The following is a 12889-nucleotide window of genomic DNA, read 5'->3' on the forward strand; positions in this document are numbered from 1 at the left end:
TTTTCAGTCAAGTCACCTCTCATACCCTTCACTTTGGGGATGAGATGGGCAGGAGAAACATTAATCTTTTTTTTTTAGGCCATACTTGGTGCCACTTAGGGGTTACTGCTGGCTCTACTTCTGAAATCACTCCTGGCTATCTTGGAGGACCAAACTGAATGCCAGGGGCTGGGTTTATTCGACGTCCACTGGGCATGCCAGTCCATGGGGTATGTGGGAATGTCTTGTGGGAGAGGGAGATCCCACTTACCTTTACAACATGGCACAGCTTCTGCATTAGTGCTGAGAGAGAGCTGACGTCATAGTCCTGCAGGCGGAAGGTGTAGCCAAAAGTCTTGGTGTATTCTGTGAGTAGATCTGTCATCATCAGGCAATTGTCTTTCTGTGAGCGAAGGAGTTTGACAAACTGGGCGGCCAGAGCTTTAAAGCGCTCTACCTCAGTCAGGGCCAGGATTTTCTCTTCTCCACACTCCAGCACCTTGGGAGACACATCAGAGAGTGGAGAAAAGAGGGAAAACAGAACAGCTAAGGCTGTTTGTGGAATGAAGCGGCAGCAAAAGCAGGCAGCTGGCAACCAGGTGTGTTCAGCAAGGGTTAAAAGGTCCTGGGACTGGAAATGTGGCTCTGAGCTAAGAGCAGAGTCTTGCCAAGCATAGGGCCATGGGTTCATCTCCAGTGAAAACAAAGTTATGGAAACTGGTTGCGTAACTATGTGAATATAACACAACTGAGCCAAATACATCTAAAAATGGTTAATCCGGAGGTTAGAGAGATAGCACAATGGTAAGGCGTTTTGCCTTACATCCAGACAACCTGAACTCAAACCTGAACACCACATATAGTTGTTATCTGAGCCCTGCTAGGAGTTAGAAAAACAAAAATTAAAATAAATTTGTATGTAAGGGGGCCAGAGCAATAGCACAGTGGGTAGCACAAACACGGTATTTGCCTTGCATGCAGCTGACCCATGTTCAATCCCCAGCATTCCATATGGTCCCCCAAGTCTGTCAGGAGTGATTTCAGAGTGCAGAGCCAGGAATAACCTGAGTGCCGCTGAGTGTGGCCCCAAAACAACAAAAAAATTAATATGTAGGGGTGAAAATAGTGCAAGGTGTTTGCCTTGCATGCAGAAGGACGGTGGTTTGAATCCCAGTATCCCATATGGTCCACCAAACCTGCCGGGGGTGATTTCTAATTGTAGACCCAGGAGTAGCAGCCCCTGAGCGCTGCTGGATATGACCCAAAAACAAAAACAAAACAAAAAAGAAAAAAAGAAAATAGTGCTGTTAGGGGCCAGAGAGATAGCACGGAGGTAAGGTGTTTGCCTGGCATGCAGAAGGATGGCGGTTTGAATCCCGGCATCCCATATGGTCCCCTGAGCCTGCGTTTTCTGCAATTTCTGAGTGTAGAGCCAGGAGTAGCCCCTGAGCACTGCCGGGTGTGACCCCAAAACCAAAAATAAAAAAAGGAAAATAGTGTTAACTAAGTCAACAGAAATCTTATTTGTCTTCATTTACTACCTTAAAACTTGTTTAAAGAAATAACATGTAATTCTTGCCAAAGAAGGGAAATATCTAAAATACTAATGGGCCAATAATCATAGCTTGTCTAATCAGAACTATTTCCAATTTTAATTTTCTCATTATTTTCCATTTCCCAGAAAAACAAGCCTTGCTTTGAAAGTTAAGTTTCTGAAGCTAGAACCACCAGCCCCAAGCTCCCCCCAGATTATTTGGAGAGACAAAACTCCTTCTCTTACTTGTAAAATATCAGGTATGGCTTCAAAGAGTTCCAGGAGTTTTGTGAAGCCGTAATAGGCGAGTTTGCACTGGCGGCCAAAGTGGTGGTGGTAGGAGGGGATGAATTTGTTGAAGGGCATCCGGAAATGTGGCTGGTGCCTCAGCAGGTCCACCACATCCTTGGAGAACTGCTTTGTCCTCTCAATCTCCTCCTGAGTACGCTCTAGGAGGCAACAAAGACTTCAGCTGCTTTCTTCTCTCCCTGCCTGTGTTGCATGCTACAACTGTAGGCAGGCCCACGTTTGGCTTACAAGGGCCAGGCACACAATCATTTATTTTCTCTCATATCATTTCATTGCAACAGCTCCCCTAGGCTGGTGTCCCAAGCTTCATACCCTCTGCATCACAATCCTGACACACAGAATTTGTACTCTGCAAGCTGTACTGAGAAAATCCTTTAGAAATTACTTTTTTGTTTTAATTTGCTTTTTGTGCCACCCCCAGTGGCGCTCAGGGATCACTCCTGGCAGGCTTGGGGGACAATATGGGATGTTAGAGATTGAACTCACCTCCATCCCAGACCAGCCACATGCAACGCAAACACCCTACCTCTGTGCTATCACTTTGGCCCCTAAACATTACTTCTATAATAGGGCTAGAATGAGAAGACAGTGGAGAAGGTGTTTACCTTGCATGAGGCTGACCTGGGTTCAATCCCCAGCATCCCATATGGTCCTGAGCCCACTAGGAGTGATTCCTAAGCAATGAGCCAGGAATAACTCCTAAGTAATGCCAGTTGTAGCCTGAAGACCATAATCAAACAAATAGATAAAAAGAAAAAAGAAATCACTTTTATAATATCTCACTTTTGAATATGCAATTGTCATTTGTTTGTTTTTGGGCCACAGCTAATGATGCTCAGAGGTTACTCCCAGTTATGTGCTCAGAAATCGCTCCTGGCTTGGTGGACCAAATGGGACAGCGGTCCATCCTAGGCTAACATGTGCAAGGCAGATGCCTTACCACTTGCGCCACTGCTCCAGCCCTGTAATTGTCATTTTTATAAAAACCTTTGACCTCCAAGCTGGAGCATAGCACAGCTGTAGGGCATTTGCCTTGCACGCGGTAGATTCAGGATGATATACCTTGGTTCGATCCTTGGTGTCCCTATGGTCCCCCAAGCCAGGAGTAATTTCTTTTTTTTTTTTTCTTTTTTTTTTTTGGTTTTTGGGCCACACCCTGTGACGCTCAGGGGTTACTCCTGGCTATGCGCTCAGAAATTGCTCCTGGCTTCTTGGGGGACCATATGGGACACCGGGGGATCGAACCGCGGTCCGGTCCGTCCTAGGCTAGCGCAGGCAAGGCAGGCACCTTACCTCCAGCACCACCGCCCGGCCCCTGGAGTAATTTCTAATTGCGTAGCCAGGAGTAATCCCTGAGCATCTCTGGGTGTGGCCCCAAAAAAGCCAAAAAAAAAAAAAAAACCAACCCATCTTTGACCTCTAGTTAAAATTGCTACCAAGGGGGCCGGAGAGATAGCATGGAGGTAAGGCATTTGCCTCTCATGCAGAAGGTCATCGGTTTGAATCCCGGCGTCCCATATGGTCCCCCGTGCTTGCTAAGAGCAACTTCTGAACATGGAGCCAGGAGTAACTCCTGAGCAACTGCCGGGTGAGACCCAAAAACCAAAAAAAAAAAAAAAAAAAAAAAAAAATTGCTACCAAGGAGAGACAGCATGGAGGCAAGGCGTTTGCCTTTCATGCAGAAGGACAGTGGTTGGAATCCCAGCATCCCATATGGTCCCCCGTGCCTGCCAGGGGCGATTTCTAAGCATAATGCCAGGAGTAACCCCTGAGCGCTGCTGGGTGTGACCCCAAAACAAAACAAAACAAAATTGCTACCAGGAAGGTCTTCAACATCAAACGTTTAATAAAAATGGGCTAGAGAGATAGCATGGAGGTAGGGCTTTTGCCTTGCATGCAGAAGGACACTGGTTTGAATTCCAGCATCCCATATGGTCCCCTGGGCCTGCCAGGAGCAATTTCTGAGCATAGAGCCAGTAGTAACCCCTGAGCACTGCTGGGTGTGACCCCCCCCCCAAGAAAAATGTTTAATAAAAATACAGAGAAGCGAGGTCAAAGAGATAGCATGGAGGTAAGGCATTTGCCTTCCATGCAGAAGGATGGTGGTTCGAATCCTGGCATCCCATATGGTCCCGTGTCTTGCCAGAGGCGATTTCTGAGCGTATAGCCAGGAATAACCCGAGTGCTGCCGAAGGCACAAGGAAACAATCATACACACACACATACACACACACAAAGGCACAAGGAAACATTTTCTTCGATTCAAGGCAAAGGAACAAGGAAACAGTCAGTTGCATTTTCTTCGACTCAAGGCAAAGCAGCTCAGAGGTACAGAGTAAAGGCCAGTAGGAGTCCCGGAGCTAACTCTGAGCAGTCTTCGAAGGACTTTGAAGGCAATGCCAGGACTAATTGGCCACACAACATCACAGGGACAGACTGAGCATGCAACATCAGATAGATAGACCGGCCATGCCTTCTGCCCCAAATGAGTCCGAGAAAATTCTGACAAGAGGTTCAGGCCACCCTGAGAGGCAGAGAGCCACAGCACAGCCCAGAGCAGTGTGCATGACCCTGCCCACAGCAACTTCAAGGGCTACAGGGGAGAGCAGGAGAGTGACCATGCCTCAGGTGGACCCCAGAATCACCAGTCTCCCCAAGGCCATATACCTCTCTTGGGGATACAAATCATGGTTTCATTATCCTGCTGGGATAAGCAGATGGTGGTGTCGGGGATCTCGGAGATGATGTCTGTCAGTTCACATACCCCATACTCTGTGATATTCCAGTCCTTGGAGAAACACCTAGAAGGTATCCAGGGACACGGGTCAAGAACCAGACACTCCACTTTCTCAAGAATGCCAAGTAGAAAAGTTAATTATCACCCAAATTGGGGACTTGGGGTGGAGAAAAAGCTGCTGCTTTATTTAAAATAATGTTTTAAAAAAGAAATATATAGGGCTGTAGAGATAGTAACATACTAGAGGGTAAGGCACTGGCTTTCCTTGCATATGACTGACTCAAATTCAATCCCTGGCAGCCCATATGGTTTCCTGAGCCCCACTAGAAATGATCTTTGAATGCAGAACCAGGAGTAAGCTCTGAGCACCCCCCAGGTGTGCTCCCTACCTTGCAAACAAACAACAACAAAAAAGACCCAATTTTTTTTTACCCCTGGTCAGTGACTCACCAGTGGTAAGCCTGAGAGAACTCGCTCACGATGACTTGTTTGCTGGCTTGGGATTTGAGAAGCTTGAGTAAATCCTGAGTGAAGCGCTTCACCTGGGCCCTGTGCGTCAGGGTCAGCAAACGCCTGGAGCCCATCCCAAGGATCTGCAGGGCAAAGCAGCTATGAGAGCCCACATGGGACCTGCATCAGGGCCTGGAGCCAGGCCTCCTCTCTGCCCATAGAGAACATCTGTCACAGACGCTGCACCCTGAGCACATGCAGGGTGGACCCGCAGGGACAGTCTAGGGGCCAAGCTGAGACTCAGGAAGCTGAGTGTGGACTCCTATGTGTGTGGCCTGAGTGAGAGCCCTGAGTCCTGGTGGGGTTAGCAGCCATCCTCAGATAACAGTGGCTGGCCAAAATGAGCCACTGCCTATGCAAAAGGAATCAGCATACTGCCTATCCTGCAGGCTCACAGCAAACCCTCAGTCTAGGAAACCAACTCTGTCTCTACAGGTTGTCATGTTGGGCACTTCACCAGTAGAAAGCTACTAACACTGAGTTAATGGGGGGGGGGGGGCACTATTAACTGAAGGCAAAACAGCTTTCTGTTCAGTGTAAAAGGTGGCACCCCAGAAACAACGAGGGGAATGTTTGGACGCTCCTGAGCTCATGGAGCCCCTCATGTGAGATGACTGCCCTTCCTCAAATGCAGAGCCATAGTCGCACATGTGGGTGTTAATGTCTGTAAGTCTGTGTATATACATATACTCTGTGTGAGTATATATATCCATGTATGACTGCATGTCTGTGTGTCTATGTATCTGTTATATGTATGTGTCTGTTGTGTGTTTGTATGTGTCTATATATGTTTATATGAATGTGTGTATGCATCTGTATATGTCTGTTGCATGCCTCTGTATGTCTGTGCAGGTATCTATCAGTGAATGTGTGGGTATGGGTGTCTGTCCACAGTATTGTGCTCTGAGCTGACTTCTTCAGAATTTGGGCCACAGTGGCCAGAGTCCGGAGGAAGATGACTCCCCACCCAGCATAGCAGCAAACCTCACCTGCAGTACATGGGGTATAGCCTCCAGTAAATCGATCAACTTGGAGTAGCCGTAGTCGGACACCCGGCACTGCTTGGCGAAGTGGTGGTGGTAGGAGGGGATGAAGCCACTGATGGGTGTGAGGCAGCAAGGCTGGCTCTTCAGGAGGTCAATCACCTCCCTGCTGAACTGGATCAGCTGCGGATTTCCCACAGGACTTTTTGATCGAAGAAGCCAAGGGTCTGTATGTGCGGGGAAAAGAGGACACAACACAGTGCCTCAGACAGAGCATAGCTCCCCCAGGGTAAGAGGGGGAGTTGATCCGGCACCTCTTGCCTGGGCTCCATCATGATCAAACCCATCAGGCTCAACTGCAGCTTGGGGGACGGTGCAATAGTACAGCAGGGAGGATGCTTATCTGTCACAAGGCCGACCTGAGTTCGATTCCTGGCATCCCAGAAGATTCCCTAATCCCAGTCAGGAATGTGATCCCTAAGTGTAGAGCCAGGAGTAATTCCTGAGTGCCACAGGTTATCAACACCAATACAGGACGGGGACAGAACTGTTGATTAACAGATCCAAATGTACTCCAAATCTACTAAGATTGTTGAGGAGAGATGGGGCCTAACTGTAGGTATCCTCACAAAGTCTAGCCTTGCCAAACTGATTGCTCAAGAGCATTTTTTTTATTTTAAAGGTCAGAGGTGACATGCAAGGGGCTTGAGTTGCTCTGAAAAATCATGCAGGCCGGGACCGAAGAGATAGCATGGAGGTAAGGCGTTTGCCTTTCATGCTCAAGGATGGTGATTCGAATCCCAGCATCCCATATGGTCCCCTGTGCCTGCCAGGGGTGATTTCTTAGCATAGAGCCAGGAGTAACCCCTGAGTGCTGTCGGGTGTGACCCAAAAACCAAAAAAAAAAAAAAAAAAAAAATTGGGGGCTGGCGAGGTGGTGCTAGAGGTGTCTGCCTTGCAAGCGCTAGCCAAGGAAGGACCGTGGTTCGATCCCCCGGCGTCCCATATGGTCCCCCCCAAGCCAGGGGCAATTTCTGAGCTCTTAGCCAGGAGTAACCCCTAAGCATCAAACGGGTGTGTCCAAAAAAAATTTTTTTTTAAAAATCATGCAGACCACAGCAACAGGATAGTGGGGAGGGCTTGCACTGGTCGATCTGGGTTCCATCCTGGCATCCTATAGGATGCCCCTGAACCGTGCTAGGAATGATCTCTGAGTAGAGCCAGGAGCACAAATTCATGCTTCTGCCTCGCCTGCCCCCTACCTGTATTGGGGGCCGGGGGTTTGTTGTGGATCCATCTCACCACTTTGACACCATTCTGTGCAGTGGCGACGTTCACCCCAGGGACACAGGTAATGAAGTGCTCCAGGGGAACACCGCCCTGGTTCTCCTGCACCAGCTCAAGCTCACCAAACTCGGCGGCGTAACAATCGGGAAAGCTGGAGAGGGGAAGAAACAGGGAGTCAAAGTCGTGCAGGGAGCCACCAAGCGTCTGAGCCCCACCCACCCACCTTTACTGACATGGGCCAGGAATGATGTGCTGTGCCACCAAGGTCTAGATGTGGAAGTGAAGGTGAAGGTCAGGGTGATGGTGAACCCCATCACATTGGGGTGTTGCCCTAATTCATGGTGCAGAGAGATGTGGAATGGGACCCAGAGTTTCCCAGACACATTTTCACTGAAGGCAGTTCCCTGGCATAAGACAAACCAGTGTGAGTTCAGGCACCTGAGTTCCCTGTGCATCACTGGGAGTAACAAAGCTCCCAGTACAGAGCCAGGAGTGGCCCCAAACACTGCTGGGTGGGACCCAAGAACCAAAGGAATGTTTTGAAAAGGTTTGGGAGAAGCAAATCAGTTTTTCACCAGTGTCAATGGATCTTGGTCTTAAGGCAAATCAGTTGTTTGAAGTCAGGGGATGTGTGTGTGCATGTGTGTGCTCAGATGCATGTATGTCGGTGTGTGTGTTTCTGCGCTTGCACGTGTATATGTTGGTGGCTAGAAGCACTTCTTTTCTTTTCTTTTTGGCTATGAGCATTTCTGAAGAGCATCTCTTTTTCTGTTGATTCCTGGCATCCCATATGGTCCCCTGAGCCTGGTAGGAGTGATTCCTGAATGCAGAACCAGGAGTAACCCTGCAGCCAGGTGTGGCCCCAAAACAAAACAACTAAAATCAAACATAATACACTCCTGAGCGTCAGGGCTAGGAAGGCTAGATGAAGCTTCCTGATAGACTTGCTTCTAAAGGTGTGAGAGAGGGTGGGCAGAGCATGAAGACCCTACAAAGAGGGGTGCAACACTTCCATACCACCGAAGCTCCAGCCCATTCACCTTAATAAAGGCACCATTCCCTCATGTGTCTGCAGCAGACTGTGCACTTGGGGCGCGAACATCTTCAGAGAGAGAATCACAAAAGGAATCTTGTAAGAGTCAGGATCGAATTCGTGTTCACTGTAAGAAAAAAGAAAGGATAAAACACTCAGCCAGCCTTTCTGAGGGGCTAGAGGAAGCTGCAGGGCAGACTCCTGGGATTCCACAGAAGGAGAGACATGATCTGGGCAGCCACTGGAGGAGGGCCCACCTGAAATCCGCGTGGGCACAGTGCTGCCGGCACACGAGCTCATGGTACTCGGACTCCTCGAAGATGATGGGGCTGCCAGTGGCCGAGGAGCCGTCATGCGACTGGGACGAGCCCAGAGGGCTTTGCCGGGCCTGACTGCTGGGCAGGAGGCACACCAGCCGCCCACCACCTTGGTCGCGGATGGCGACCGTGTCTGTCAACTTGTACAGATCCGACACATTCAGCTTATGGCCAAACCTGAGAGCCAAGAGCAAAGGAGGAGGTGTGATTTGAGGGTACGAAGAGGGGGCTTTTGTGATGTCCAGAAAAGAAGATTCCTGCCATAAAGCAAACCTGGTCAAACTAAAACTCGCTTGTCTACCAACTCAGGGCCTCTTGGACCACTTCACCCCCATGCACAAACACACCAATAGACCGCTGCGTAAAACTCCTCACATCCTGTGGAGTCCTCTGATGGCTCTGGAAACTTTGGGACCTCAAAGCCCACTGCTCAGAACTGCACCCTACCCTGTTCATGCTAGCCCAAACATTGCAGGCAGATTCCTGCAAACCACTGTGGTGTCCACCTCCATCAGGACTGCAGGGCCTATGTGGCCACACACAACAGGGTGTTGCTCCCAACTCTGTTCCCCCCACTCCAACCTCCCCCCAGCACATTTTCTTGCCTATTACTGCCACACGGAAGTATGTGTGTCTCTCTCTTCTCTTCTCTTCCCTCCCTCCTCTCTCTCTCTTCTCTCTCTTCTCTTCTCTTCCCTCCCTCCTCTCTCCCTCTCTCTCTCTCTCTCTCTCTCTCTCTCTCTCTCTCTCTCTCTCTCTCTCTCTCTCTCTCACACACACACACACACAGTTGTTTGCCATCTCTAAAGCTGCCAAGACATCATTGGCCTTTCACCCTAAGACTTTCAGGTGTCTACTTGTGCTGCACATGCTTCACTAGAAATTGCCTGTCCTAGGCCTACCAGAGCTTCTCACCAAAAGATACTCAAAAGCGTCCCCTCGATGACACATTAGTGAGTCAATGGGAGAAGTGACTCTAGCTCAGGGGATTCAAATCTATACATATTGCTGAGCAGGAGAGTCTGGAAGTGTAGGCTGCCATCAGAAAGCAGTGCCTGTCCCATTTTCAACAAGCTAGACCTAAGTCTCTTATGGTTTTAGGCATGGAATTCAATGCTGACTAGATCGGTAGGGGATGGGGGGTAAAAGATCAAACTTACTTTTTTTCATATGTATCTGTAAACTTGAAAAGAGGCAGACAGCAGGCGGGAGCATCCTGGAGAATAGCCATTGTTTCTGCACTGCAGGTCAAAGTTGCATTCGTTATCACACAGGCAACTTCTGCCTTTTTAAGTTGAATTTGTTTGTTTTTTTGGTCTTTAGGGCCACAACTGGAGGTGCTCTCAGGTCATTCTTAGCAACACTAAGGGGACCTTTCAAACCCAGGTCAGCTGCATAAAAGGCAAATGCCCTACCTGCTGTGCAACTGCTCCTGCCCTGCTTGTTTTTTTCATTTTGATTTGGACTGCACCCAGCAGTCTCAGGGCTTAGTCCTAGAAATGCTGTGGGATCATAGTAGGTACCAGGGATTGAATCAAGGTCAGTCACACCGGGCATGTGCTTTAACCCCTGTACTCTCTCTAGCAATGGCAAGTTGTATTTTAAGAAAATCTCAGGGCCAAGGCTGTGGCTCAGTCACAGGACATCTATCTTGCATTTGTGTAGCCCTGAGTTCAATCCCCCAAGGCAGCAGAAAAAAATAAAGAAAAATAAAGAAAATATAAATCATTCATAAAACGAATATAATGTGTTACCACATATTTAACAGGTTCTGGCATCAAAATGTCTTTCAGAAAGAGTTAAAGAATTTTTAGGAACTGTGAAGTCACATGCTGAGATTTTTCATCAGACTCAGATGGTAGAATTTCTACCACTCTGGACTTTGATGATTAATGTCGAAGCAAACAGACATCTTTTGGAGCTAGAGTGATAACACAGCAGGGAGGACACTTGCCTTGCATGTAGCAGACATGGGTTTGATCCCTGGCATCCCATAGGGTCCTCCAAGCCTGTCAGAAGTCATCCCTGAGGGGCAGGTGAGGTGGCGCTAGAGGTAAGGTGTCTGCCTTGCAAGTACTAGCCAAGGAAGGACCGCGGTTCGATCCCCCGGCATCCCATATGGTCCCCCCAAGCCACGGGCAATTTTCTGAGCGTTTAGCCAGGGGTAACCCCTGAGCATCAAACGGTGTGGCCCAAAAACCCAAAAAAAAAAAAAAAAAAAAAAAGAAGTCATCTCTGAGCACAGAGCCATGAGAAACCCCTGAGCATTGCCAGGGGCTTCAGAATAAAGGAAAAAAAAAAAAACTGAAGTTGACCTAAAGCTCCAGAAATCACCCCTTTATTCCTTAGTTGTGTTTTTTTTTTCCTTCATTGAGGCCTCCTAAGTAAACAGGAAGCAGTGATGGGATGGTGGAAAGCACATTCTTGCTGATACTTTCCCTGATGTTTCGGTGCCTAGGCCCAAACATGAGAGCCCACTCAGGCTTATAGGCTGGGGTTCACCTAGAGGGAAAGTTTCACATTGCTTATTTCTAACTATATAGTAAAATAAAATAACCCTCTTATTTCTAACTACCAGTTCCAAGTCAGCACGACAACTTACAGAATCATCATAAGAGGTTAAAAAAGAATTTTAAAAAAATCTTTTTGATTCCTTCACCAAATTTCTTGGGCCAATATAGTTATTTCCAAAAACAATTGGCTCAAGTCATGTGTGTGTATTTCGTTCTGTCTTTACCTCAGTAAAGAGAGTGATTTATTAGCAGTCCCAGTAGCCAGCGAGACAAGGATCTTCTTGCTGCCGATTCTGTATCTGTGAAGGCTGTTGACAGCACTGATGGCTTCCTGCAAACTCTCCATCTGCACCACAGCCCTGAGCTGGTAATCTGTGTGCGGGCTCAGCTCCACAGCCTTCACCTGCAAAGGCATGGAGCGAACACAACCAAGTCGGAGAGAACCCAGGTTTCGGGGTGCTTCCACTGCCTAGAACCCCTAGATCTTGGAGGACAGAGCTCAGGTTAGGCTGCTGTGGCCTCGAGCACATGTGCTCTTCAGGGCAGGCCTGGGGCCAGAACTGATGAGACACTGCAAAAGCCTGGGGCTCAGGCATGATGAGAGGGACAAAAAGGAGAGAGTAAAAGAGAATGAGAGAGAGAGAGGTGAGACACGGAAGAAAGAAAAGAGGAGAAAGGGAGAGGGTAGAGAGGGAAGAGAGGGAGAAAAAGGAAAGGAAAGGGAGATGAGTGAGTGAGTGAGAGAAAGCATGCGTGAGCAAGAAGCACGCACCTTGCCGTGATGGGAGAAGGCCTCGCGAACAAGCTGCTGCAGCTCCTTCCGGGACAGCCTGTAGTCCAGGTTGCTGATCTGGATGTCGGCCCCATTCATAAATGGGTATGGGCAGTCAAGGCCACCACTCGGGTTTGCCATGTTCAAGGCCAGTGGGGATACTCTGTTCAAGAGGTTTGGGGACATACTCCTGCATAAAATACACAGCCAGGTTCTTTGTGAGAAGTTGTTACTGTTTTGTTTTGTTTTGTTTTGTTTTGTTTTGGGGGGGGGGGCATACCAGGCAGTACTCAAACCTAATTCTTGACTCTGCTCTTAGGAATACTCCTAGTGGATTCAGGGGACCATATAGGATGATGGGGATCGATCCTGGATCGCCCCATGCAAGGCAAATACCCTCCCCACAGTCCCATCTTTGCACCTCCCTCCCCAGAGAAAACTGTGACAGGAGCTTTGAGATATGACATTACATACAAGTCAAGGTAACACACCCCACGAGTCTTCACCAACTAGTTGGAGCCAAGACTAAAAGCGGCAGCTGGTGTAACAAGGCCTCCCAGCTCGTCTTTCTAGCCACTAGGACACTTTGGGGAAAGTGGGAAGAGGATCTCCTTACAGAGATCCTGACAGTCACTTACGGAGCCTCTCACACTGCAGACTGCCTCTCTTCATACCCCCACAAAGAAGGTAAGCTGAGACACACATGTTGGAGCCTCATCATCAATATAGAAAAGCAACAGGGGCCGGAGAGATAGCATGGAGGTAAGGCGTTTGCCTTTCATGCAGGAGGTCATCGGTTCGAATCCCGGCGCCCCATATGGTCCCCTGTGCCTGCCAGGAGCAATTTCTGAGCCTGGAGCCAGGAATAACCCCTGAGCACTGCCAGGTGTGACCCAAAAACCAAAAAAAAAAAAG

The 12889-nt window shown here is 48.6% G+C and overlaps 2 protein-coding genes across 3 annotated transcripts in view; both read right to left on the reverse strand.

Moving 5' to 3' along the window:
• Positions 1-12889, reverse strand: part of EIF4EBP2 (eukaryotic translation initiation factor 4E binding protein 2) — a 445368-nt gene that overhangs the window by 357374 nt on the left and 75105 nt on the right. The gene's annotated exons all lie outside the window — the stretch shown is intronic.
• The window catches only part of MARF1 (meiosis regulator and mRNA stability factor 1), a 39264-nt gene that overhangs the window by 8888 nt on the left and 17487 nt on the right, over positions 1-12889 (reverse strand). For both annotated transcript variants that reach the window (XM_049789080.1, XM_049789079.1), the window contains exons 11-21: positions 11975-12164; positions 11427-11605; positions 9850-9930; positions 8630-8866; positions 8380-8499; positions 7315-7490; positions 6059-6279; positions 5010-5152; positions 4490-4623; positions 1760-1962; positions 251-478 (exon numbers count right to left, since the gene is read on the reverse strand). In XM_049789080.1, the coding sequence (XP_049645037.1) occupies positions 251-478; positions 1760-1962; positions 4490-4623; positions 5010-5152; positions 6059-6279; positions 7315-7490; positions 8380-8499; positions 8630-8866; positions 9850-9930; positions 11427-11605; positions 11975-12164 (1912 nt within the window). The remainder of the gene's footprint in view (positions 1-250; positions 479-1759; positions 1963-4489; positions 4624-5009; positions 5153-6058; positions 6280-7314; positions 7491-8379; positions 8500-8629; positions 8867-9849; positions 9931-11426; positions 11606-11974; positions 12165-12889) is intronic.

Source organism: Suncus etruscus, chromosome 15 (assembly GCF_024139225.1).
Source record: "Suncus etruscus isolate mSunEtr1 chromosome 15, mSunEtr1.pri.cur, whole genome shotgun sequence".
NCBI lineage: Eukaryota > Metazoa > Chordata > Mammalia > Eulipotyphla > Soricidae > Suncus > Suncus etruscus.